Genomic DNA, 25,693 nt, shown 5'->3' with positions numbered 1-25,693 from the left:
GTTTCTTTTGCAACAAATGCATTCATTGCTCCCAAATCCAAATGTTAATCATAACAATTTATTACAAGGGTCGACATTATTCATTGCTTTTTAACTCTCGCAAAAATATTCACTCTTACACTTTCTGTAGAAATGTCTATTTATAAAACAATGTGCACAATGCATAATAAATGTATACTGTGTTTATACTCAAGCATTTAATAACCTGCTTCTACCTCTTGATACTTAAATCTCAAATGTTTTATGTAGCGTCACGCTTATAGAGGAACAAAATCCCATCTCATTGTGTAGGCCTACTTGTATATGGTTGAAATAAAGAGAATTTCACTTCATTTGCATGTTTTCTTTTGGGTGGGACTGGATATTTGAAGAATTTTGTTCTCATATTTGACTGTAAATTGGTCAAAAAATGTTTGTATAAAAAATAATTAGTTGAAATAGACCTTATAAATTGTTCTGGTCGATACCGGACCGACTGGTTGCCATGTTTGACAGCCTAAGACCTGGCAACCCTTTCTACCAGACTCCGACCGGAACACATAAACCCGACCCTCCCTTCTTCCTCTACGGATGCTGCAGTAAAGTTGGCCGCGCGTGCGCACTCTCGGTCCTCTTTTTCTTGGAAGGTAAGTGTGGCATGGCGCGTGTTTCTACCTTGGGGGGAAATAAACGGGGACTTAACGACTATTTATGTTGTTTGGTAACAAATTCTGAGGTATTAAAGTGTTCGTGTAGTGTTTCGAGAAGCTGTGAAAGTAAGTTATTTAATTTTTCGGTGGCGGGGTGTTAACGTTACCAGGTTCAATCAAAGGGACACGCGGCCTTCGACGTGCGCGGTCGCTGGGCATTATCTTCGCTCATGTTTGCCTTTTTTTGTGACAACTTCGTTACCCGCGGTGTGTTTATCACGCAGGTCTAAATAAAGTAGCAGTCCTAACGACAGACGCTGTCGACGGAACATAATCTTTTATTTGGATGGAGCTGAACGGATAGCTAGCGTGACTAACGGCTTTTAGCATCTCGTTAGCCGACCCAGCCGGTGTTGTGTCGAGATGTGCTGCCTTGTCGAAAAAACGCTAACGTAGCGCAAAACGATAGACGTTACATGTGTGCCCATACATTAACGCTAAGATGGAAACGCACATAATATTAATTTACTAATTACTCTATATGAATTAAGAAGGTGCGGGGAACCTGTTTTAGTATTATCAAACAATACAGCTTTTACTGCATAGAGCCGCATGGGAACACCTCTCGATGGGTAACATTTTTCGACAGCACACCGACTAACGGTATTTGCTGCCTGAGAAGCTAAAGCGCTTGTTGGCTAGTAATAAACCTCCTGGCGTAATGCTTGCTGAGAAAGGGACTAAATTGTTGTCTTTTTTTTTTTAATTACAATGTTTACACAAAAGCATGTTTTGGTTTATGTGGCGTTATTGTTAGCCTTCTTCGTACCGTTATCTGGCGCTGCTGCACTTTAATCTCGAGGCCAGACTTTGTTAAAGCTCTCTTATTGGCTGAATGTTTTATCCTAAACAATAATTAATTAAAACTTCATCCAGAGTTTGTTTAATCACGTTAGAATGTGTAAGCTTTGATTTTTATAAAATGGGGAAGCGGTGGTCGGATGTTTAAAGTTTGAGTTACTGTCATCGTGAGAAACTTAATGTAGCGCAGCTGTCCAGCCTCGTGTTCAATCAATCTTTATTTAAACGCCACCTTTCTGACAAATTCAGACGCACTTCAGTGTTTTAAAGATTGTCAAAAGGTAGCTTGTACAATGATTTTGGGGCTCAATGCACATCAAAAATAGCTATATAGATAAAGCTGACAAATAAAATAAAGTTTAAGCAATGTGTTGTAGATTTTGGGTGTTTTGTTAAGTTGGTTGTGCACTTGTTTACGGATGTGGCGCCACAGAAATTATGCCTGTACTTTGATATTATTTATTTCAGATATTTTTTGAAAATATCATTAAATCTGTGGATCAGATCATGATTCAACTATTCCAAGGATTCGCGATATTGATTTAGATGTTGAAATCAGCAGATTTGGAGCACTGCTAAGGCTGCAGTGGACATGGCCATCAAACTGATGTTTAATCTGAATTGTTGAAATAGAGGTTTCCTTACCAAGCAGAATAATTTCACATTTACAACACAAGAAGGGGAACAACAAACTGTAAAAGTCAAGTGATGAACAGAAAACTTGTCAGTCACTGATTTCAATTAAAGTGTATTAAGTTACTATATGATGTCAGCTGTTCAAACACCTGAAACTGCAGATTAGGAAACTCCAAGTATGGGCTTCGTTTGATTTTATTTTTAGATTCATCAACTCTTAAGTTCTGAAACGGCTCATTTGTTTTTTTCTGTTAAATCTTAATACAAAGTGTCTCTGTATTTCAATAAAGTGAGATTATTTTATTACTTTATTTCTTATAATACTGAGCAGAGTTTTTGTCTGAAATATCAACAGTTTTAAAGTTAACCATGAAACAAAAACCAAATGTCTGTCAAAATGACAATTATTTTGGTTAACACCAACTGTCTTAAATGCGATGTCCAAGCATTTTTGTGTAACTCAGGCATAAAATATATTATGCAATATGGTGGGAAGTTTGTTAGTTAGGTATATGATCCTAAATGAATGTTGAAAAACAAAGTAAACAAATCTCTTAATGTCTTTCAGCGCCCCTGACCCATCGCACCATGGCAGATCCCGATCTTGACTTCACGACTGGCGAGTCTGGCGCCTCCGCCACCTACCCTATGCAGTGCTCTGCTCTGCGCAAGAACGGCTACGTGGTGTTGAAGGGACGTCCTTGCAAAATTGTGGAGATGTCTACCTCCAAGACTGGCAAGCATGGGCATGCCAAGGTAAAATCCCACCGAAACGTGGTGTCTGTGTGCCGTGTCCGAGTAATTCAGTTGTCTCCTCATAAACTTCTTCAAACGCCAGGTTGCCACCGCCTGTACTTTGTCCTGTGAGACTCTTTTACCTCACAGAGAGACTTCTCTGAGGTGATGATAACCTGAGAGATTGTACAATCGGTAGTGTTTCTGTTAAATCCAGTACTCCACTTTCCTGAACTTTGCAGAATGTATTTTAAGGATTATTTTATGATTACTGGTTTGAGTGACCAAAGTAGTTATAACTGATTTTCGAACATGGTGGATTGAGAGACAAGTATGTTAAAGTGTAGTGTTCATTAAGTGGACCGTTAAAAGGTTGTCATATTTCTCAGTAAGTTTCCTGCAATTTTTGGTACCCAGAAACGATACATGAACCCAGATTGGGTGCCTATAACTTCTGTTTTGCTGCCATGGTATCAACATGCTCAGACTTGTTTTCTATACATATTTAAGTTTAAAATTCGGGTACTTCAACAACCCTAGACCAATGAATGAACGTATAAATAACCTTGTCAGAATTGAATTTCTTTAAATTCCTTAGGAAATAGAGATTGGACAGATCCGATGTCGGGTCCAATACTGACAGAGTAAAGTGTTGGATATCAGAATGACGAAGCTCATTTTAGTTACTGATCAAGAAAGATATTTGAGCACTTAAAATAATTTGCACAGTCTCACAAATTCTTTACACATTCAGACAAGATGGAAAAGCTCCTCCCTCAGGATAAAAAGTACATTCTTCCACTTTAGTTTAAAATATTTCATTTGAAAACTTTAGTTGTCTGTTTGAACGTGCAGCTTGCAAAATGTATTTTATTTGCGCTAGTTAACATTTGTATCTAATTATTTTTTGGTTCTCAACTAGAAATGCAGTGCTGCTACAGCTAGTAATACTGACTAAAAAGTGTGACTCGAATCAATTTAGCAGCACTTTGTTTGCATCTTCATGGCTGCAGATTTAATTTTATATTTGAGCAGGTTTTATAATGGTGCTGAGTGAGATTGTTGCCAACAGCCTTATGTTGTGTTCTTTATAAAGTGTCTCTGATCAATATATGAAAAGTGTCAAATTGGTTTGCCGTTGAAGGAAAGTAATTTCCCAGACCTTGTTTTGTGTTCAGAATTCCTCTTGACGTGCCGTGAAATAAAGTCGACTTTGTTCTGTAGGTTAACCTGGTTGGTATCGACATCTTCACCAACAAGAAGCATGAGGATATGTGCCCCTCCACCCACAACATGGATGTCCCCTCCATCAAGAGGATAGACTACCAGGTAGGCATAGGTGTCTCTGCACTTACAGGGTGTGTTGATTAGCTGATCATGTGACGGCTGTTTTCTGTGCCGCCACTTCTCTGGCCTAAAGATGAGCGGTTAGCTGCAACCACCTGTTGGATTTACTTGTCATTTTTGGCGTGAAACAAGGCATTCAGTTGGCAGTACCTCTGTTGACATTTCATGGACGTGTGAACAGTCACTCATGGTTCCACCACCTGAGATTACACGGTCAAGCTAATCTGATGGAAATGAACTAGAATTGTATCTTTTATAGGTAAATTAATGATTTGTTTCTGTTCCCAGTTGGTTAACATCAATGAAAGCTACATGTCCTTGATGAGCGACAACGGTGAAATCAGAGAGGACCTGCGTGTCCCTGAGAGCGATATCGGCAAGGAAATTGAGACAAAGTTTGAAGCTGGTGATGAGTTCATGGTAAGGACCTCTTAATGATGAATAATCAAAATTAAATGTATACTTATCCATTTTAGTACATCTAGCCACACTAACTGTTCAGTGTTGCTTCTTGGCTTTGAGTTATAAAAAAGAAAGTGAAAGATACAATGGACTTTGTTGCTAAATTCTTTTGATTTTGGAAATAGTGAGAATATAATGCTATGTTGTGGTGAAGCAGGAATGTCGGCCGTAGCGGTTTTTGCTTCTCTTTTTTTAGGCGAGATTTTTTATGTTTTTTAGCTCTCTAAATTAGGACTGATCCTCAGGTCAGTCGAGTAGTCTCACTGGGAAAGTTTTCAGATTTGACTTAAATTGACTCCGGCATGCTTTGGTCTCTCTGCAGGTCACCGTGATTTCTGCCATGGGGGAGGAATGTGCCGTCGCTACCAAGGTCCTGGCCAACAAATAGGGAGACAGACTTTGCTGCCCGGACAACAAGCACCACCCACAACCAGTCTCTTGCATTCTCATTGGTTCTGTCACCAAAGCGTCGGCCTTCACAGACAACCTCAATCATTCTGTATTTTCTCTCATCAATGATCTTTTATTTTTTTCTCCTCCCCCTCATCATTTCTCTTTTCCATCACTGTTGGTAGAGTTCTGCTGCAGCTCGCTGCGTGGTCCTCTGTCTGATCGCTGAGGTTTTGTTTGGTAACGATCAACTTTATATAAAACAACTTTAAAAATAACGATCAGTTGCTCATTCCTGCTTATTTTTGCCTTCAACGTGTTGGTTTTGCCACTCACATTCCTGAATGTTTAAATAACAACGGGATTCAGCTTTTGTATGATTATTTTTTTATATTCTTGAATATAGCGGGTCTAAAGCCTTTTCGAGGGAAGGGGATGGGAGTGGGAAGTTTTTGAGTTATCAAAGCAGTGGGCGGGAGGGTTTCCCCTGTAGATACTAAATTCTGGTTTAGGTTGTCCCTCTAGCTGCCGTAATGCTTTCCAGCATGGCCCGTGCTCTTGTTCCCAAGTGGATTGGGTGCGACAAGGTCTGTTTTCTTCCCAATAGCTGGTATTGGTGGTGGCTAGCACTTCAGAGCACTTGAGGTCCACCACAGCATGTCAAACCTCTAAAACCAAGAAAAAAAAATGTTTTCCTCCCCCTACAAAGAACAGAAGCAAACGTCAGTGATTAAACCTCATGATGCCAGTCTCTTGTCTGTGTAGAAGTCTGATGGGCGTCCTATACATTCACACCTCTTGTCCACCGAGGCAGTCTGGATTACCCCACTGCCCTGACTATCCCCCAATACAAAGGAGAGTTACGTTTTGTTTCGAGAGGCACAAGTTTGTAGCGTTGTGGGCCTCCAAAATGTGGGAGGTGGTTTGCAGTGAGGCATGTTTTTTTTTTTTTTTTTGAGGGACTCGATCAGGGAGGGGGAGGGTGGTAGAGTTGCAAACTTTTTGTTCACTCGAGGCCTTTGTCACCTGACTGGAGATGGCAAAAATAAAACGATGAAACAAATGGACAAAAACTGCAAACTATGTCTGGTTTTCTGTCTCTTGTGTATCGAGTGAGAGGAGCACTAAATTGGACAGGGTCTGAAATTATCTCCCAAGTTTTATACTGGCCACGTAATGCATCTGCCACTTTTTAGTTCAACATAAAACAGTCAAAATTATACCTGAGGACAAGTCTGCAGTACTAGACCTGAAAAACTAATAAATGTAATTTCTGACTGTCCTTGGCTTCAAAATAGCCATGTAAAAAAATGAAAACTAACCAAGGCCATGGTGGCAGGAGATGAGTTAGCTTTTTTATTTATTTATTTTTTTTACATGCCATTGCCCACATTTAGCTTTATTCTGGCAGCTGATATCCTAACTTAGCTGTAATTGCTAAAATCCTTCGGAAAAAAAATATTTGGTCCCCAAACATGTTTTTAAAGGAATGATCTAAACTACTTAAGGTTTGAGGCATCAAAAACTGAAGATTAATACAAATCATGGAGATTCTACTGCATCACATGAAAATCTTTTAAAGATGCAATTAAATGTTTATTGCAAAGATGTACTGCTTGTTTTTTTGCTATCAGTGATTGACTAGGGTATCAATGGTTAATGGCACATATTTTGGGATGTTGATGAATTACGTAAAGACATTTGATTTAAACATGTAGCTTAACATGGAGTCGTATGTTCTCAAAATGTTTTAAAGGCGCTAAAAGAAATTCTCATGGAAATGTGAAGACCTTGGGCTCTTGCAGTCAGAAAACGGCCCTTCATAACATATTTAAGGCTGTGCTGCATCTTTCCAACGGTGTTGACCAGAATTACTTAAGTCTGGTTGGTCCAAACCATGTTCATTAGAAACACCACAACAACTAACTATTGCTAGAGAGAAGAGCCAAACTGAAAATCCTCAACACAAAATGGAAAAACGGTTTAAACCAAAACTAGCAATGTTTGTAAATATTTTAAACTACTAAAAGGCATGGGGGAAAATGTGCAGTGTTTCTTACATGGAGTCTGTCAGTTCTCTTTGTGGTCAAATGTGTGTTTCTGCATTTAAAGTCATGGCAACAGACACACCCTGTCTGAACGTCCTGAATTTTGAGGGTGATGAGCCAAAAGCAGAACCATGATGGAAAGAAGGAGGCATGATGTTTCCTGTGTGCCCATCTGATCAGCCATGGTCTAATGTGACTCATGGGGGGGGGGGATGCGCGCGCTCATCGTCATGCAGCTGAATAAAACCTGTCTGAGGCCCACTGCTGGAGCAGGGATTGTGTGTGTGTGCGCGCGTGTTTGTGTGTAAATAATTGACCAGGGTCGGCAGTTTTATTATCAGGGTGTGTTTGGGCTAAAAGTGACCTTTGGACTTACATCATTCATCAGACAGGTGCCGAAACAACAGGAATAACTTAAACTTCAAACCTGTGTTTACTGACTAATTTAGTTTAACAGAAATAAATTATTCGTATTAAATGCTAAGAAAGTAAATAAAGGTCAGAGAGTCCACCAAAGTTTTGTTTTTATCTGATTAAGCTTCTTTAAGATCGTTGATTGTCCAAATGCAAGCGATAAAGTGTTTATTTGAGCTGAACGAGTGGGGATGACCATATATGGTAAGGGCGTTCCACGCAGCACGAAAGGACGTTCCCGTTACGTCACGTCCGTCTCTCTCTTTTCCCCTCCGATCTCTCGTCATGGCGCCGGTAAGCCAAAGCAGCTCCTTCATAATAACGCGATTCACTGATTAATGATGTCTTTCCAAGTTAGTATTTTCGACTTCATCTAAAAAGATTGAAGTAAATCTTTTGCCAAGAATTGTATGCTAGTCAAGTAGTTTGGTGTGGAAGGAGAACTAGAAGCTAGTAGAGTTAGCATTAGCTCGTAGTCAATGTTTGCTCACACGTGTTCATTCATTCTTCCATGACAGCTACAAATAAAAGTCAAACTCAAGAGGATTATGTTGTCATTTGTTCATGTTGGTGTTTTTTTTGTTGGATTGACCTGAGGTGTGCCAACATTTTAAAGGTGCACTTTGTAGGTGTGATAATGAAACTTTAAAATTGAAGGTGAAATAATTGATTGCTAAATGTTCTCAAACAAATAAAACAAAAACTTTGATTCAAATGAAAGAGTCACTAGAACACTGCGTGGAGTTAAAAAGCTGCACACAGTGTGACCATCCACCAGAAGTAATCGAGGAGTGTTATTACACAAGTTTAACTTTTTTAAGATAAACAATTATCTGAAGTGTTAAAGAGACCATATGTTCCTCTGAGGATAGTTTGTGTAAAGAGTTATGAATATAAACATACCACAGTGTCTCCAACGTTCACATGTCTCTACCTGAAATCCTTAGTGCACCTTTGAATGTAAAAGTAGACTCACAAGTCAGCTTGGCGAAACAACATAATACTTAATTTTTAAGCTCAAAGGAAATAGAATTGTGTTGATGTTTTTACATTAGAAGTGTTGCATCCTTTAGTTAAATGTTCAACTTTTTTATTTGTGTTGACGTTTCTGTCTCTGCCCTTTTTAGATGGTGCTTATTTCTATACAGAAATGAGTTGATAATCTCTTTTTAGAAAATTGCTAATCCAGTACTAATTTTAAAATTGAAACTGACTTAAAGAAAAGTTGTAAAGTCTATTTACAGCTCTGTTGCATTTTAAAAATATAACTTTAATTCTGTTTTCTTAACTTTTCAGCTCAAACAAAAGAGGCCAGCTGTTGGCAAGAAGGCCAGAAGAGGAGCCTCGTGGAAGTTCACCTTGGACCTGACCCACCCTGTGGAGGACGGCATCCTGGACTCTGCAAACTTTGTGAGTCACACTGAATCACTTAAAGCTCTTGATAGTCTATTTGAAGTGTAAGGAATGTTTTAATTTATATATATATCAGCTGTGATCAGTTTCTGCACTTGGATATAAGCACTCTCTTAAAAGAGCATTATGGTTTGGAGTACATTTAGTTACCTTTGCATACAGCTAATGTCGTGTCTGGACTAGGGCGCCCTTCCCTAGCTCCTAATCGACTAGGGTTCCCTTCCCTAGTGCGTCACTGTGCTCTGTTTAATAGGAAACCTTCCTCAAAGAGAGGATAAAGGTCAATGGAAAGACGGGGAACCTTGGTAGCACCGTCCAGGTCGGCCGCATGAAGAACAAGATTAACGTGTCATCTGAGAAGCAATTCTCTAAAAGGTGAGATCAACTGCAGCTTCTTAATCTCCAGTAATGATTTCACTGAAATCCTTGAAAGGTGATGACAGGAAAGACAAGTATGTGTCAGTATTTTTGTTTTAAATGACTCTGCTTCTCTCCATCAGGTATCTGAAGTACTTAACAAAGAAGTACCTGAAGAAGAACAACCTCCGAGATTGGCTGAGGGTTGTGGCGTCTGACAAGGAGACGTACGAGTTGCGTTACTTCCAGATCAGTCAGGAGGACGAGGAGTCTGAGACAGACGAGTGAACAGCTGCTGCAGAGTCACACCTGTGTTTGTCAGGAGAATAAATTTGGAAAAAGAAATGTGTGTGGGTTTTTTTTGCTGCAGGGTCTAAACCATAGACTGTAAACACACTGTCTGTTCAGTACACTTTTTGAACACTAGGTGGTGCTGCAAATACATTCAATCACCACACCAGCATGCTGACTTTTGAAAACTATAGTATAAGAAATATAAATATTGATAAATTATTTATTTTGTCATTTACAAAAGCAATATTTTTATAGCATTTAAAGAAAATATAAAGACTAAAGTCCATAACAATTTAAAATGCACATCAAATATAGATGCTTTTAGAGAAATTCATGTCAAATAGAGTATGTTCAATAATATTTCAAACTACTGTCTATAGTGCAAATAGTGATTTAGATGGGGGGGGGGGGGGGGGGGGGTACTAATGCAATCACTATATTACAACTACAGACAACTTAAAATAGACCTCCTGCCTCCTTCATGCCCCAAAGAGTGTCAAACTGAAGTAACACAAAACAACTACATTGGTGATTATTTAAGCCTCATGGGAGCTGTAGTTGTTGACAGGTAACAAGAGCAAATGTTTCCCAGGTTCAACGTTTGATTAATGGTTGAATATCTTGAATTACAGAAAATGAAAACAATTTTTTTTGCTGCTTAGACTGGCGTGATGAGACGGTGTCCATGTCTGTCTGATCATTGCTTCTGTCCTGTTTGAAACTCTTCAGGCTGCCAACAAAAACCTTTATTCTCTTAAATGGAAAGGGGTGTTTTAGTTTGTGTGTGTGTGTGTGTCTGGATTCACTCCCACTTGCTCATCTGTTGTGTATAAAGCATGTATCCTCAGGAATGTATCCACCTTCTGCTGGCACCTTCATATGTTCAGTCTTTTATACATTTAAAAAAAAAGAAATACATACACAGCTTTTTATTGCCCCAAAATGAAGCCCACAAGTTTGAGATGTCTCTACGACGCGTACTGTATTTAAATGTAACACTTTGAATGTAAATATTTGATAAAGCTGGTGATTCATAGGCCTATGATGTGCGTCTGCAGAATGAGTTGTTTGAATCAATGTCTGAAGGAATGAGTTAGACGGGTAAAATTTGGGTACCAGTTTATATGAGATTTCTCTTTATTGGTTAGAAAGGTATTTGAAAGAAAGCGACCAAACTTTGCTCCAAGGCACGTCCTCTATGCTTTTCCAACATGGAATGGAAGATTATAGCTTCTTTCTGCTTTGACATATTCCCTGGTATCTGAATAAAGCAAAATATTAGCCTTTGTATGATCAATGTTACTAAAAGAAATAAACTTAACTCAAATCATTCCACTGATAACCTCATTGCTTACATCTATCAAGAATTAAGAACACAGGATGTAACAGGACTAGCCTCTAGCTAGAATATCAAAACCACATTTTAACATTTTTAGGCCAAAATCTGTGAAGAAACGAAACCTTCAGGAATACAAATAGGCTGCTAACAAAAGCCTAGTTGTTGGTCCCTAAATACACCAGAGCAATAAAATCAAATCTGCGTGAAACACTCCCTCAAATAATGTTTCAATCTTAAATTCCCTGTCGAGCCCTCCTTTGTAACTTCCTGTCTCAGGGCTGGTTACAAAAAGCAAGGCCACACAGAGAGAGAGAGAGTGAGAGAGAGCAGTTAAAGAATAGTTTTATTTTACATAAAGTACCAAACATTTGACATCAGTATGAGAATTCATTCATGTGTGATGTGTGGGTGAGTGATAATGTACAGTGATGCTTGTGATGGGTGCAGCAAACCAAACAAAGGAAAAGTCTGAGGTGGACAGACCCAGCGGAGGGTGTTATTTTGCTGTTTCCACACACAAACAAAACTCCACAAAGCCTCCAAAGTGCAAAAAAGACATTTCTAAGAATCCTGCAGTTTTCTAAGAACTTCCGGTAAAAGAAAAGACTATATCCTGGTAAAGATCAAAGTTATTCACACATCTTCTCATCCCTTAAGAGAGCTCAGAAGGGGAGAAACGGTGAGGAGTCGATTTTTAAGACCCGTAAGAGAATGAGAGCCTTAGAAAAAGACTGGAAGATAGGTAATTATACAAACAAACGACAGCTCTGTCATACAGCCTCATATTAATGTCATGCATGGTGAATAATGTTTCTACCTACACTTGTGTACTGGTCCAATTCAAAGATATTACAGGTCTGAGTGCTGATGACTGGATCTGATTATCTAACAAAAATCTGACATGATCAGAGCTCTTGGTTTGATGAAAGCACACTGCGGTCAGGTTTAGACAGAAACATTATTCTCCTTAACTGTCAGTAGAGTAAAGCTGGTGTAAAGAAAAAGAGCTCTGTTCTGTTACAACGTCTGCAGGTAATCTGACTCCATGTATCCGATTGCAAACAGATAACAACAGAACACAGACTGTATATGCAAACAGCTTACAACCATACACTGTGTACATCTTGATAAGGATTCATTTTAAATCTATAAAGTTTAATATTTATTTATTAATAACATTGTAATAGAAACAGAAAAGGGAGTTACTCATTTCATGCATTTCACAACCAGACTACCTGCATGCTACAATGCTACTCTACAGTTTTTTGTGAATGTAACCAAACTGCTGCCTTCTGTTCTCTTCTTTGCTCTTTTGTTTATATATAGTCTGTAAAACTACATGGAGCATCAATATAAAGTTATACAAATTGTAATTTATCTTTTTTACATCACGTCTTTCCTTTGGGAGATATGAGTCTCTTTCCAAATCATTTATTTATTTTTTTATCCATAATCAGTGACTGACTGTCGAGCAGCGGTTCTCAACTGGGCCAGCCTAAAGAATCCTCGTTCGATGTATTTCAGTAGACTTCACCAGAAAGTTTAATGGATGACAAGAAACATTAAACCATTTTTAGTGGTACTCAACCAGTAGGAATTCTCCACTTGGAGCTAGAGGTGTGGCATTCATCTGGTCCATGACCCACTGAAAACAGCACAATGACCCACCTTTGGGTCCCAATCCACCAGTTGAGAACCACTGATCAACAGAGATGAATGAATTGAACATATTAATTCCACAAGATGAATCCTCAATATTTGATTGAGTATTGACAAATGGATGTTTTGACCCATAGATGTATCAGTAACCACCAGACCCTATACTCTTTCAAAAGAAACAACCCATATTAGAAATGGTGTGTTTATAAGCACTTTTTTTTGTCATTTTGGTTTTACAATATTCACTTGTATGGTGTTGATTATTATATTTTGGTTCAAACCAGAAGTCTTAATTTTCACTTTGTGACAAAAGAAAGAAACTGCAAAAACATACAGATGAGGTCATTTTTCTTCTACTTCTGCATGAAGGTTTTGAGCATCTAGCTGGATAATAATGAAGTTGGTTTGTACATCTTAATTCTTGACATACAACAATAAAGACAAATGTACAGATTGGAACAATGTTGATGTAAACAATAGTCAACTACAAGAAAAATAGGAGTAACAGACATTTAATTTAATCTAGTTTTTTAAGTATTTCATGCAAATGAGTTGGAAATGTACTAGCAAAAACAACATTGCAGTAGGATAAATATAGATTAATTGCACCCACTCTCTCTCTCTCTTGCTCTTTCGCTCTCTTTCCCACACAAACATCTGGTCAGTTCCCAACCTTGTACACACAAAAAGTGAAGAAACGTCACCAATTTAATCTACTGCAAAAAAATAAGCAGCTTCTCTCCTCCCTTCAATGAGTGAATGATAGCAGCAGCCACACACACACACACACACACACACACACACACACACACACACACACGCTCAGCATCAGGTGTTGAATAATGTAACAGCCGGGTCACATGGTGTCAGGTCTGAATGATTAACATTGCCGTCTCCTCTTGTCATTATTTCCTGCAGCTCTGCAGAGGACGTGGACTCAACATACTGTACAAAGAAGAACACAACAGGTGAGAGTTTACCTGTCTGCTCAAGTGTGTTCCTCTAATCTACATGCTGCTGGGTTTATCAGAATATTTTTGTAGCAATTAAAAACTATTCTTTTCCTTCTCTGAAATTCAACGTGTTGATGTTAATCAGTGTTTGATTCCAACTCAGGTTTTTGACTTCATTCATTTTCCATGTAAGGACGTAAATTCAGACTTACAGAAGTCGTTGATGTGTTTTTATTGTTCAGTTTTGGCTCAACAGGCGTACCTTTCCGCTGTGAAATCAGATATTTGAGGTCTTCATTAATGTTTCAAAGAGGGAGTCTCGCTCTAGTGAGTGAAGAGAACAACTGACGGTATCCCATCATCCCCTGCAGGCTCACATCATCAGGCCTACCTGAATGATATCAGCCGCTTATTTAACAGCAGGTGTTGTGGTTGTTTGTTTGTTGGATTTTTAGAGGATTAGAGGATGTTGGATTGAGGCTTACTAGTCGTGTAGTTTATTTGTTGTCCATGTATTTACATTTCTGTCTCCTCAGAAATACAATGAAGTTGAATGGAGTTTTATTTAAAGAATTTAAAGGTTCTCCTCTATCAGCAGTCCAACCTTTTAAAAACATGAGAGGAGAATTACATTGCACAAAAACACATTATTACATGTGAAGAATGAAGGCAGATACAAACATGTTCTTTCTTAGGTTTCACATTTTTTAACAAACAAAATATTCAATATCAAATTCTTGCATCGAGGATGTAGTTTTGAAGCAGCTTTGAAGTAATTTAGAAGTATTTAAAAAATCACACTGAAACTAATATGAATATTTTACAGTTTACTTGGTCAAATATCTTAATATAGCAGCTAAATTTACTGTTGCAGATTTGCTCTCTGTAAACTTTTATACAAGAAAGTTAGTGGTATATTTTTCCTTTTTTGCACCAGTAAACAATCTAAATAAGTTTTATTCCTTTGCTCTCCAGTGTTGGTCCTTTGTTGGATCTGTGGCTCCTGAGTCTAAACCATGGGAAGGAAAGAATGAAAGAGGAAATCTCAGAGAAACAGTAGAAGGTCACACAAACACATAAACAGGTAACAGACAGGTGTGGTGATGGCGGTGTGGCTCAGCCGGCTCTCTCTGGGTGACGCCTGGTACAACATGTACTCTCGCCTCCTGAGGACCAAAGCTGTGGGCTCCATGGCTCAGAGCTCTGACGACCTTACCGAGCTTGCAGAGGGCTCAGGGGTTGGACTCGCCAAGGTCCTGACCACCGTGGACCTGGTGTCGCTCGGAGTGGGCAGCTGCGTTGGCACAGGGATGTACGTGGTCGCTGGACTGGTTGCTAAGGCGATGGCTGGGCCTGGAGTCATCCTGTCTTTTATCATTGCTGCTATGGCGTCCATACTGTCAGGTATGGCAAAACAGAACGTTGATCGACACGAGGTGGAGACTAAATTGATTTACTCTGGAAATGGACTTAAAAGTCTGGAAAAGCAAAGAAGAACACTCTGTCTGTTGCTTTCTGCTACAAGCCTGTGTGAATCTAAACAAGTATATTTGTGTCATTTACAGAAGCCAATGACGAAGTGCAAAAAATGTCTAAACTGTTGTGACAGCTTATTTCTCTGACAGTCAGGCACATTGTAGCTATTTGCCAGGAGAGAAAAAAACCCACCTCAACTCCTCTTTGCTTTGAGCAATGGTTTTAAGTTAGGTTTAGTCAGAACCACCACTGTTGGGCTTCAAACACCTACTGAGAAGATAAAGGGTGATGTGGCTGAGAGTTTGTCCATGTTTTATGCAATCTATGGTTAGAATAAAAACAGCTTAAATGTTCACGTTTCTTAATACATTTTTGACAAGATAGTAAAAAAATATCCTATTGATCTACTTTAGAGAATGCCCTTATCTTAAGACTAAATACTCCGAACGTTTTCATTGTCCCCTAAACTACATTTCTGCTTATGTTGCTGTCATTATCTAAAAAGTTTTTGTTTTAAGCAGAAAGAAACACATTTAAATTCGGAATTAAACAGTACCCTGTTGTTCTGTTGATTCTATGAAATGCAATTCTGACTTTTATTACAAGAATGTACTTAGCTCTTGATGCTTCTATAATTTTTATAAATAGATACCCCTATTTAAGTGCTGTTAAATATTGTGTAGAATGATGATCCTGATGTTTAAGATTGTTTTCCTCATCAACAGCAAAACCTTGATAGGGTGTATAGTAGGAGTCTTTTCTCCTACTTGCATGCTAATCATAATTGTCTTACGACCTCATGCTTCTGTGTTTTATTTTAAAGGTGTGTGCTATGCAGAGTTTGGAGTCCGGGTCCCAAAGACGACCGGCTCGGCCTACACCTACAGCTATGTGACAGTAGGGGAGTTTGTGGCCTTTTTCATCGGCTGGAACCTGATCCTGGAGTATCTGATCGGCACAGCGGCGGGGGCGTCGGCTCTCAGCAGCATGTTCGACTCTCTAGCCAATCACAGCATCAGCAACTACATGATAACTCACCTGGGCACCATCAGAGGACTGGGTCTGTACCATCAATATGTTAAACATTAATTACATGATTAAGGAATCTCCTCTAATTTTATTAAAACAGTCTGAATCTGGATCTCTTTAACTCAAATGGTCCTGTTACATCTGTTTATCTCAGGTAAAGGGGAGGACACATACCCTGACCTTCTTGCCCTGTTCATTGCACTGCTGGTCACAGTGATTATTGCTCTTGGGGTTCGTAACTCAGTGGGTTTTAACAACGTCCTCAATGTGGTCAACCTTGTGGTGTGGGTCTTCATGGTCATTGCTGGGCTCTTTTTCCTCTCCGCCAGCAACTGGGAGAGTGGAAAGTTCCTGCCTTATGGCTGGTCAGGGGTGAGATATCTAAATAGCCTGGTTGTTATTGTTTTCGTTAAAATCTCCAAACTGATTTCAAAATGATATTAAACTCAGTCTTAACAGTTCTTGATGTGATTTTTAGATACTCTTGTTTTTTTTGTTCAGGTGATGCAAGGGGCAGCGACTTGCTTCTACGCCTTTATCGGCTTTGACATCATCGCGACGACAGGAGAAGAGGCGAAGAACCCAAACACCTCCATCCCGTACGCCATCACCGCCTCACTGGTCACCTGCCTCACGGCCTACGTGTCGGTCAGTAAAACGGGGCTTTGCAAGTCTATGGTTGCAGACATTTGTATTTATTTATTTACCCCATACATCAAAGACTTGATCGGACATGGATGTTGTCTAAGTGACACCACTCACTGATTTCTGCAGAGGCTTTTTGACGCTCAAATTTTGTTGAAATATATTATGTATAATATTGGAAATGCTGACCTTGGCTCAATTTAGGTAAATTAAGAGGCATAGATGAGGGGTACCTAAACACTCCTGGCATACATGCGTCCACCTGTCAGCCATATCTGCCTAGTGCTTAATTATACAAATGTACAGTAAATGCAGAATTGACCAGTTATCAAGACAGTAATATCTCTGTCACCTAAATGGTAATACTCTTCTATGCAGATGACACTATTCCATACAATGTGACTGCCCATTTAAATAAACTATTTAATAAACAGAGTTGTAAACGTATTGCGCTTTAGCAGCAGTTTCTGATCAAATCCAAGCTTTTCTTTGACCATACCTCCTCTGTTCCTCAGCCCACTTCTACCAGCTGGTTTCTTTCTATCTTGGTTTTTGGAGCTTAACATACTTAAAACATACATAGATATTCCATTAACATATAATTATATAAGTTTTAAACCATTCACACAGAGAAAGTCTAAGAAGGGTTTATATATATATATATATATAGTGGATTGTTTTTTCCTTTAGTCCTGCACTTAATTCATCGGCCTCCCCTCTGCACCCTTTCTCTCCACAGGTGAGTGTGATCCTGACTCTCATGGTTCCTTACGACCTGATCGACGGCTCCGCCCCTCTCATGGAGATGTTTGCGGTGCATGGCTTCCTGTGGGGAAAATACACTGTGGCTGTGGGCTCTATAGCCGGACTGACCGTCTCTCTGCTTGGTTCTTTGTTCCCTATGCCCAGGGTTATCTACGCCATGGCTACAGACGGACTACTCTTCAGGTAAGACGCACTCAAACACAGGTAGGGGTTGGGGTTTGTTCCTTGTTAACCTTCTGCTGAATGTCTCCCTCAGGTTCTTGTCACATGTGTCAGCGCTCACACACACTCCTGCTGTGGCGTGTGTGGTGTCGGGGAGCTTTGCGGCCGTCCTTGCGCTGCTGGTGAGCCTCAGAGACCTGATTGAGATGATGTCCATCGGCACCCTGCTGGCCTACACCCTGGTCAGTGTGTGTGTTCTTTTACTAAGATACCAACCTGACGAACAGACGGACACACACCAGTTTACCTCCCAGGATGACATGGACGGCCTGAAGCACCAGGATGACGGAGCTGTCACCACTAAAGACGATCAGATGTTGATCGGAGGTGCCGACGGTGATGGCTCGACGTCTTACCACGCTGGAGGGACTGAAGGAGAAGGAGATGAATCTGAATTCCACACAGGCCACGCCTCTTTGCTCAAAAGGCTTCTGGGAGGTCATTACTATACCCTGCGTCTGCGGCTGGGGATTCCCGATGCATCAGCTCGTCCGACCCCTGCCACTGGCCGCATAGTGACCCGTTGTACCCTCCTCCTCTTCTTCATGTCCTTCTTCCTCTGGTCCACTGTTATTTTTGGCGTTGAGCAGGGAGAAGGTGCTGGGGCGGTGTTTTCAGGCCTTATGGCCACATTAATGGCGGGGTCTTGGGTGAAGCTTTTGATTACGATCTTACAGCAGCCAGAGAGTGGGAGGAGACTGGCTTACATGGCACCCTGCGTGCCTTTCGTCCCTGCGGCGGCCATATTGGTCAACAGCTACCTCATGCTCAAACTGTCTCCTCTCACCTGGGCCAGGTTCACTATATGGTGCTTCATAGGTGAGACGAATCATCTTTTATGGATTCGATCAGAACAATTCAGTTTAAATTCTAAACTACTAAAACTTCATCCTTTCAGTAATGTTTTCAGCCTCTAAAAATATTAATCCGAGCCTGCTAGTGGCAAAAACAAGAAGTTGTAGTGGGTGTTATTTGATCTTGTTGCAAAGGTTTACATTACAGCTTTAACAGCCTGTGTCACGTCCATCAGCACAAATGATCTACCAGAATCATTCAACACTTCTGTAACGATTACTGATTTAAAGCCTGACATATGTTCAAGTATAAAATCACCTAAATTCCCCTTTAAAGACGCTCTACTAAACACCTGTTTTGCCGTGTGTTTTGAGTCTTGTTCTTCAAATCAGTCTCCTTCTCTGTGCTCCAAAAATGTTTTGTAATTGCACGTCGATTTGGATGACGATTGATGACGATTTGATGGTTTTTCTCTTTGTATTGAGAACAGCTAGATAAAGATAAAGAAACATTACAATCACTTTTTGTTTTGTGTCAGTTCTGCAGTTGGTTCACAGCTGAAGAACAAAGGGAACATTTTCCTGCTCTCTGGAACAAATGAACATGTGTAAATCCTTCCAGCTGGACAATTTCTGCCTGCCATTTCTACCTGCTCTCTATCCCTCTCAGGTTCTGTGTTTAATGGTAACTGTGTGTCCGTCTGTAGGTTTGTTAATCTATGGCTGTTACGGAGTGTGGCACAGCACACTGGAGATCAACGCCCGGGAGCAGCAGGCGCACGCCAGCTCCTACCAGCGCTACGACGACCACCTGGACGACACCTTTTCCCCCGATGACAACTTTCACCCCCAGGACCAGGAGGAGAAACCCTACCAGGGATGGTCGGCTCCAGAGGAGAGCGGAAACCCGTACCAGCAGGAGAAGCAGTATGAGGACCTGGATGGAGAGCAGCATCAGAGCCAGTATGAAGATAATGGGGACCAGTATGGGTACCAGTCTGCACCAGGAGGCCAGTATGAGAGCAAAGGAGGCAGAACCAGAGGACGGACCAATCATGGCTTTGATGCAGATGAAGAAGAGGATTGATGTCTCCTATTTTTTTCCCTCTTGAAACTAGACAAATCTGAAATGATACATAAATTAAGAAAACTTTGAAAGTGCCTTCTGCAAGAGACATTGTATCAAATAATCTAAGAGACGATTACACTCATATTCATCCCTTTGTCTGTTTGGGAGGAGTTAAGGGTTAAAGGGTGAAGGAGTGAATCTAGTAATAGATATCTCTCAAATGACAGATCATGGAAGATGGCTGCAGCAGCTGCAGAGGAGCTTTATTCACATCTCCAGCAACTTATGTGCCGCTGCAATCCACACGTTTGTGTGAGACTCAGCCATATTGCAAGACGAGAATTCACACCATGAAAGGAAAACTTTTTTTATCCTCTCTCTCCCTCAAAATATTTACATCCCACTTTAAAACAAAAGCAAGTTGGCAAGATTATTCAACACATACTGGTTTCCTCATATTCAGTGCAAGAAAATGTTCAAATAACTCCAAGTTGTAAAATCCAGTTTGTCAGTGTGTAACAACAATGTTACGCGACCAGATAAGTTTGTTAGTAAAACTTCCTGGGTGTTATTTCATGGTTTCAAGGGTGTAGTACACCAAGGCAACCGATCGCAACAATCTCTCAGGAACAGATGTGTAAAAAGTCTTGGGGGACATATTATGAAAAGTAAATTTTTACATTCTATGTATTTGGTAACCTGAGTGTCTAATAACCCCAAAAATTTGAAAAAAACAAAAACATCCTGTCCTTTGTTCGTTGTCTGCATAAGTCTTACGACATAGAGAGAAATGCTCTGTTTTAAAATAGCTCCCCTTGTGATGTTACAGTGGGATTCTGGTAAAATATATAACCTCCCCTCCCCTAGTATTTCCACCCATCCAGAGCAAAACTTTGGCAGCTCTGCCATTTATATTCACGATAGCGAAGTTGTTATGTCTAATGGGAAAACTCATTTCATTTAAAGAGACACACACACCAAAACAGAGCGGTCTCAGCGAGCTGGTTTATTCAGGGTCACAAATCTTCTCTGGTGCTTGATTCAGGTTTTATTTTTACCAAAGAACAGGTGTTTTCATTAAGACTACATGAGTCTGTTTTAAAAGGTAGACAAGAGGGATAGGATTAGGGATAATATGTCCTCTTTAAGAAAGAGTGTCATGGCTCTTTTGTGTCAGAAAGAATGAACCTTTGTATCTCAACTCATCTGTAAACCTCAATGTTTTAACGACTTAAACCATGAACAACATTAATAATGAACAAAAATGACAGACAAACTCCTGCACACTGTCTGAATTGAAAAATGTATCTGCAACTTTTGTTTAAATCACCTGTCTTTTGGAACAGATGTAGTTTCTTTTAAAGCTTTGGTACTTTCTCAATACTGTCCATAATTAAAATGACAAAGATTCTATCATTATAGAACATATGGTAATGAAATAGTATCGAACACATGGTTCAAACACTTGCAGGTGAAATGCCAGTCCTAACCACTGAATCTTATACCATCACCTAAAAGAGATGTGAAATCCCCTTCGAGTCATTTCACACTGATGCATTTTTAGTTTTGGTGCTTCAGGTAAAGACAGGTGACAAGAAGAAACATGTAGCTAAAGTTGGGAAACAGTTAAAGTAAAAAAAATACATCAGAAGAGTCATATGTTTTTGTACTTAAAGGGATGCTTCACCCATTTGCATGAAACTTTGTATCATTAGAAACATGGTAGTAGTGTTGAATGGTCGTGAGTCCAACCCTCATTTTGCCCTGAGACGAGAAAAACATGTTTTTCTTTGCCTGGAAGTTTTCTTCATGTGATGCAATATGACGCTTTTTGCATCACATGAAGAAAACTTTCAAGCAAAGAAAAACACATTTTCTCAGGGCAAAATGAGGTCTGGATTCATGACCATTCAACACTACTACCATGTTTCTAATGATACACAGCTTCATGTAAATGGGTGAAGTGTCCCTTTAAGTGTACTGTGAAGATGTTAGTTTTGATTACAAACTTACTAAGATCATATTTTACTTTACTGTTCATTGCATGTCTTTACATCCTCATGGAGGCTTTTTGAAGCCTTGACAGTTACTTTGAAGTTTGTTTTTCTTGTTTGAGTGAATGGTTTTACATTGAAGGAGGATTTGCTCAACTTAGTGGCTTCAGCGAAATGTGTTGATGTGTGTTTGTGAGGATAATTGTAATATTTATTTTTTGTTGTTGGAATAAATTTCTCATTTAGAGTGAATGTATTTATTTATAGATTTATTTAAAACAGTATTACTTGTTAAAAGAGTAAATATGGAGCAAGATGCAAAAAGACATTCAGTTTGACAAAAGCAGGTTATATCAAACAAAAAATACTCAACCTATATGTTTCAGTTTGAACTTCAGGAATGTGTTCATACAGTTTAATGTCAGACAATCACCAACAGAACAGAAGTCCCCAAAACTAAAACGACTAAAGTTGTTTTCAAATCAAGAATGTCGAAGAGGAAAAATTAGACAAAAGAATGAAATGAATGTGTAAACGGAAATAGGTCTACAAAATCATTTAGGCAATTATTTAAACATAGTCCTGATTTAATATACCGTAATTATCATGCCCCGACTTGATTAACTTCAGTGAAGAGTCGGGTTCACTTAAACATAAAAACAGCCAAAATATGAACTCTGAACATTTCCCTTCCTGTCAGAGGCCCTGCTATCATTGGTTCATATTTGCAAAATGTGCAGGAACCATCGCTGAATGATTCTGATTGTTTTTGTTTTTTTTGGTGTAATTTATTTCATCTGCCATTTTAAGTCTAGAACTAGTGTCTTTCTTGTTGTTGACAGAATAATGCAGTGATAGATGAAAGCGTACAACAGATAGAAAAAAATAAAGTCCAAGCCCTACAGAATATTTCATAGCATTTTACTGAAATTAATATCTTTCCAATAATGGTGCTTTTGTTGTTCAGTTGTGCCCAAAAACTACATGTAAAAACAGTTGTCCCTTTTCAACCACTGTGGAATCATGAGTTTTTTCATCCTTAAAAAACGTTTGAAATGCTATGCATGTCCAAATTCAGGGGATGCATCCTTTGGAGTTAGCTTTTGAAGAAAGTTTAAATCACAGGGGATAGTTGAAGGCTGTCCTATTTTGAGGGCATAAGCAGACAAATGAATCCTCTTTTCCTTCATGTCCTAACATATACCGAGATTCTTTGCACCAATTCAAACCAGCTGGCAGATCCGAGTAACATTTTTAAATGTAAGTCAAAATGTAAGTTATTTGATATTAGCTATGTTTGCTTATTCCTCCACTTCTTAGTTGTCTCTCGTCTTTTGTCTCTCCTCGCTCTTTGCTGCTGTAACACTAAATGTTTCCACCGTGGGATGAATAAAAGTGAAGCTTCTCTTAGTTCCGGTGCAGATGTGGACGCTACTAGGTAAATGGGGAGGCGCTTACAAACTAAAATGTAACACCGTCACAGCTGGTGATTTTACTCAAGGAAAAGGATCATACAAGTGTGGTCCTTACGCTTCTCTAAAAGAATTTAGGGATAAATGTCACAAATGTTTTATCCTTACAAAAGCCATCATGGCTGACCACTGTGCACGGAAATTATGAATCAATCTCAAATATGTCATAGTACATTAAATGTAGAAAAGGATATTCCAGATTTCCTTACAATGATCTACAGTCTCTAATCAATCTTCACACTTGTGCACTCTTGGCGTGGTTGGCCGGTGGGTCCAGTGGTGTTGCTGTGCCCCGCTGTCTGGAGTAGTAGAAGCTGTTGTCTCTGCTTGGGGTCCCTGGGTCGACGCCATGGCAACACAAGATCATGGAGCCGCCCATGAGGCAGAGGGCAGAGCCAACCCAGCCGGCATACAAGGAGAAACCAAACGACATGAGGCCTTCGTCTTGGTGAGCGCCAATTGGGAACCAGATGGTGGATATGATGCCAAACACAGCTGGAATAGATGATACAGGAGACACAGGAGAGGCGTTTAAAGATGAAAGAGAAACATAAGGCAAGAAAGTTGAGTTTCTGTTGGGGTCTGGATCCATCTGGCTGCCTGTCCCTAAGGTTTTTGACAGGAAGTACCGGTCTCTGCCAACAGGAAACAGGCAAGTCTGATGGATGAACCCAGTCAGGATGAGGTTTGTCTGACAGACCATGAACCTCCTTTCACCTCTCCACCCTCCAAAAAAAGCTGAGAACAACCAGACCGATGTACATCCTCATACCACTCACTCTAGAAAAGCATTTTCTTCTAATTTTCAAAATATCCCAGCACACATCAAAAACACCAGTAAATCCACTGCAAGACTCCAAAGAAAGTATTTTACCTCATCCTGTACACTCAAATTGCACAAAAATGTTGTCAATGTTTCAAAATGTTGCCAAAAAAAGTTTTCTGCAGTGTCTTTCCTCACCCATAAGGATGAACAGAACACCTCCCACCCGAGCGCGGCGCTGCTTGACAGCGGAGGTGTCATTCTGCAGCCTGACGCAGGGCATCGACATGAGCACGAGCAGCATCGCAGGCAGGCCCAACAGACACGCACAGATCATCAGCGCGCGAGACGTCTGGACGTATGCTGAGAGAGAGAGAGAGAGATAACAGAAGCATGTTTTTACCTATTTTTGACACGCTTAGATGAGTAGTTCTTAACTGATCTAGCCCCAGGAGTACCCACCACCTGTTGATCCAATTTTCTGACATTCTTCAATCAATCAGATTTATCTCAGGAAAATCGTGCAGTTTGTACTTCAGTTCTGTCACAAAAAAATCTCTTTGTTCAGAACAAAGAGATGTAAAATAACACGTGAGAAAAATGTCTCCACATACATTTTGACTGATTTCTTCCAGTTAGGAATCACTAAAATTTTAGACAATTACAGTCAGGAATCTACACGCATGAGCAGTCAAAGCCATGGGGTCTAAATAACACTTAACACTGTTGCATGAAAAGTTACTTATTTACATCCCTCTGATTATAACACACAAGCAAAAACCCAAATCTAGAAAGAAAGAAGTATTTAAAAGTGATAAATGTGACAAATAACTAACTGCAAGTAAAACGTAGCTAAGCAAAAGTGGAATATTCACCTGAAATTTTGTAGAGTTAAAGTACAGGATTGGATAAAGTTCAAATATTCAAGTCAAGTACAAATACCTTAAAGTAGTACTAAAGCACAGTGCAGATGCTCTGCATTCCACATCTGTGTGCAGAGGAAGGAGCCAATGAAATTATTTTTTTTACAGGTTTCTAGAATCAACATTCAGTAGGTCATGGGTTCTCCTTGATAGAGGTTTTCCCCGCATGAAATATAACAATGCATTATGGCTCATAAGTAAAACCTTTACACTTTACAACTTTACACACAAACTAAGAAACAAAACAATATATTAAACTATAATTAGGATAATTCATCAGTCACCCCCCTCTGTCTCACCGGGCAGTGTGAGGATCTGGTTTAGGGCCACGCAGTGATAAAGCGCAGGAGAGATCACGCACTGCGCCCATAGTCCCCGCGAGCCCAGCTCTTCCATACGTACGCAAGTGGCCACCGTGTAGTCACAGGTCCGGACCCAGTCGTTGGTGGCCGTGGCGACGATGATACCCACCCAGCCCGCGCAGCTCGCAGCGCTGCCAGTAATCTGCCTGCACATGTGCGCCATGGAGCCGCTGTGCGTTTTTACGCGCGGAAAAAAATAAAGCAAAATTTCTTAAAAATTCGTGTCGTTTCTTTTTAAACAGACTGCAAAGTGCAGATGTTTAAGACGTGTGCATTAAAATATTTGTTGTTTTGATTGAGTTTTAGTTTAGAAAAGAACTACTCCAACTGCGTCCCGTTAGTGCGCCTCAGACTGATCAGCAGAAAAAACGCCTTGAATAAGATTTATCATCGGGTGTGGTGAAAAACGAACCAAATAGTTAAGTCCTGAGCCAATCAGAACGCGTGTGAGGGCCTAACCTAAACCAGACACAGAGATAGACAGACTGACAGAAGACAGAAAAGAAAAAAAAATACATCAATATATCAGAAACGCAGCAGATGCTCACTGACCTGTACGCATGCGCAGACGAGAGGTTTGTAGAGCTGGTTCAGAGGGAGCAATGTGGTCTAAATCTAAATCCAGTTTTCTTTAAAATCACT

The 25,693-nt window shown here is 39.9% G+C and overlaps 4 protein-coding genes and 1 long non-coding RNA gene across 5 annotated transcripts; 3 read left to right on the top strand and 2 right to left on the bottom strand.

The window, feature by feature from the left end:
* The first annotated feature begins 469 nt into the window (after positions 1–469).
* Positions 470–5,338, top strand: eif5a (eukaryotic translation initiation factor 5A). The gene is made up of 5 exons (XM_079360757.1): positions 470–626; positions 2,695–2,882; positions 4,086–4,190; positions 4,497–4,628; positions 4,993–5,338. The coding sequence occupies exons 1-5, from the start codon at positions 485–487 to the stop codon at positions 5,056–5,058; spliced, it is 633 nt and encodes a 210-aa protein (XP_079216883.1). The 5' UTR covers positions 470–484; the 3' UTR covers positions 5,059–5,338.
* Positions 2,796–4,026, bottom strand: LOC306834678. The gene is made up of 2 exons (XR_013780523.1): positions 3,174–4,026; positions 2,796–3,021 (listed from the first exon to the last, which is right to left on the bottom strand). It is a non-coding gene; the product is annotated as an uncharacterized lncRNA (long non-coding RNA).
* A 2,370-nt stretch (positions 5,339–7,708) lies between the features above and the next one.
* On the top strand, positions 7,709–9,637 carry rpl22l1 (ribosomal protein L22-like 1). Its single transcript, XM_079361635.1, has 4 exons — positions 7,709–7,816; positions 8,819–8,932; positions 9,189–9,310; positions 9,436–9,637. Exons 1-4 carry the CDS (start codon positions 7,724–7,726, stop codon positions 9,578–9,580), a joined length of 474 nt encoding a protein of 157 aa, XP_079217761.1. The 5' UTR covers positions 7,709–7,723; the 3' UTR covers positions 9,581–9,637.
* A 5,003-nt stretch (positions 9,638–14,640) lies between these two features.
* slc7a14b (solute carrier family 7 member 14b) lies at positions 14,641–20,144 on the top strand (the record flags this gene model as incomplete). The annotated part of the gene is made up of 7 exons (XM_079361438.1): positions 14,641–14,941; positions 15,837–16,073; positions 16,197–16,414; positions 16,544–16,690; positions 17,427–17,635; positions 17,709–18,493; positions 19,176–20,144. 7 exons carry the CDS (start codon positions 14,641–14,643, stop codon positions 19,553–19,555), a joined length of 2,277 nt encoding a protein of 758 aa, XP_079217564.1. The 3' UTR covers positions 19,556–20,144.
* A 1,361-nt stretch (positions 20,145–21,505) lies between these two features.
* On the bottom strand, positions 21,506–25,363 carry cldn11b (claudin 11b). The gene is made up of 3 exons (XM_079361788.1): positions 24,989–25,363; positions 23,965–24,129; positions 21,506–23,498 (listed from the first exon to the last, which is right to left on the bottom strand). Exons 1-3 carry the CDS (start codon positions 25,212–25,214, stop codon positions 23,239–23,241), a joined length of 651 nt encoding a protein of 216 aa, XP_079217914.1. The 5' UTR covers positions 25,215–25,363; the 3' UTR covers positions 21,506–23,238.
* Positions 25,364–25,693: the final 330 nt, after the last annotated feature.

Source organism: Symphodus melops (genome assembly GCF_947650265.1).
Source record: "Symphodus melops genome assembly, chromosome: 14".
NCBI classification, from domain to species: domain Eukaryota; kingdom Metazoa; phylum Chordata; class Actinopteri; order Labriformes; family Labridae; genus Symphodus; species Symphodus melops.
This window is presented reverse-complemented; position numbering and strand designations above follow the sequence as displayed.

What these genes read in the sequence shown, in the direction of transcription:
- eif5a (XM_079360757.1), top strand. Translation starts at nt 485, where the DNA reads ATGTTTGACAGCCTAAGACCTGGCAACCCTTTCTACCAGACTCCGACC. An exon ending in GGTCCTCTTTTTCTTGGAAG is followed by an intron (nt 627 to 2,694) that starts GTAAGTGTGGCA and finishes AATGTCTTTCAG; the next exon opens with CGCCCCTGACCCATCGCACC. An exon ending in TCAAGAGGATAGACTACCAG is followed by an intron (nt 4,191 to 4,496) that starts GTAGGCATAGGT and finishes TTCTGTTCCCAG; the next exon opens with TTGGTTAACATCAATGAAAG.
- rpl22l1 (XM_079361635.1), top strand. Translation starts at nt 7,724, where the DNA reads ATGGTAAGGGCGTTCCACGCAGCACGAAAGGACGTTCCCGTTACGTCA. An exon ending in TCCTGGACTCTGCAAACTTT is followed by an intron (nt 8,933 to 9,188) that starts GTGAGTCACACT and finishes TCTGTTTAATAG; the next exon opens with GAAACCTTCCTCAAAGAGAG. An exon ending in GAGAAGCAATTCTCTAAAAG is followed by an intron (nt 9,311 to 9,435) that starts GTGAGATCAACT and finishes TCTCTCCATCAG; the next exon opens with GTATCTGAAGTACTTAACAA.
- cldn11b (XM_079361788.1), bottom strand. Translation starts at nt 25,214, where the DNA reads ATGGCGCACATGTGCAGGCAGATTACTGGCAGCGCTGCGAGCTGCGCG. An exon ending in CCAGATCCTCACACTGCCCG is followed by an intron (nt 24,130 to 24,988) that starts GTGAGACAGAGG and finishes TCTCTCTCTCAG; the next exon opens with CATACGTCCAGACGTCTCGC. An exon ending in TGTTCTGTTCATCCTTATGG is followed by an intron (nt 23,499 to 23,964) that starts GTGAGGAAAGAC and finishes CATCTATTCCAG; the next exon opens with CTGTGTTTGGCATCATATCC.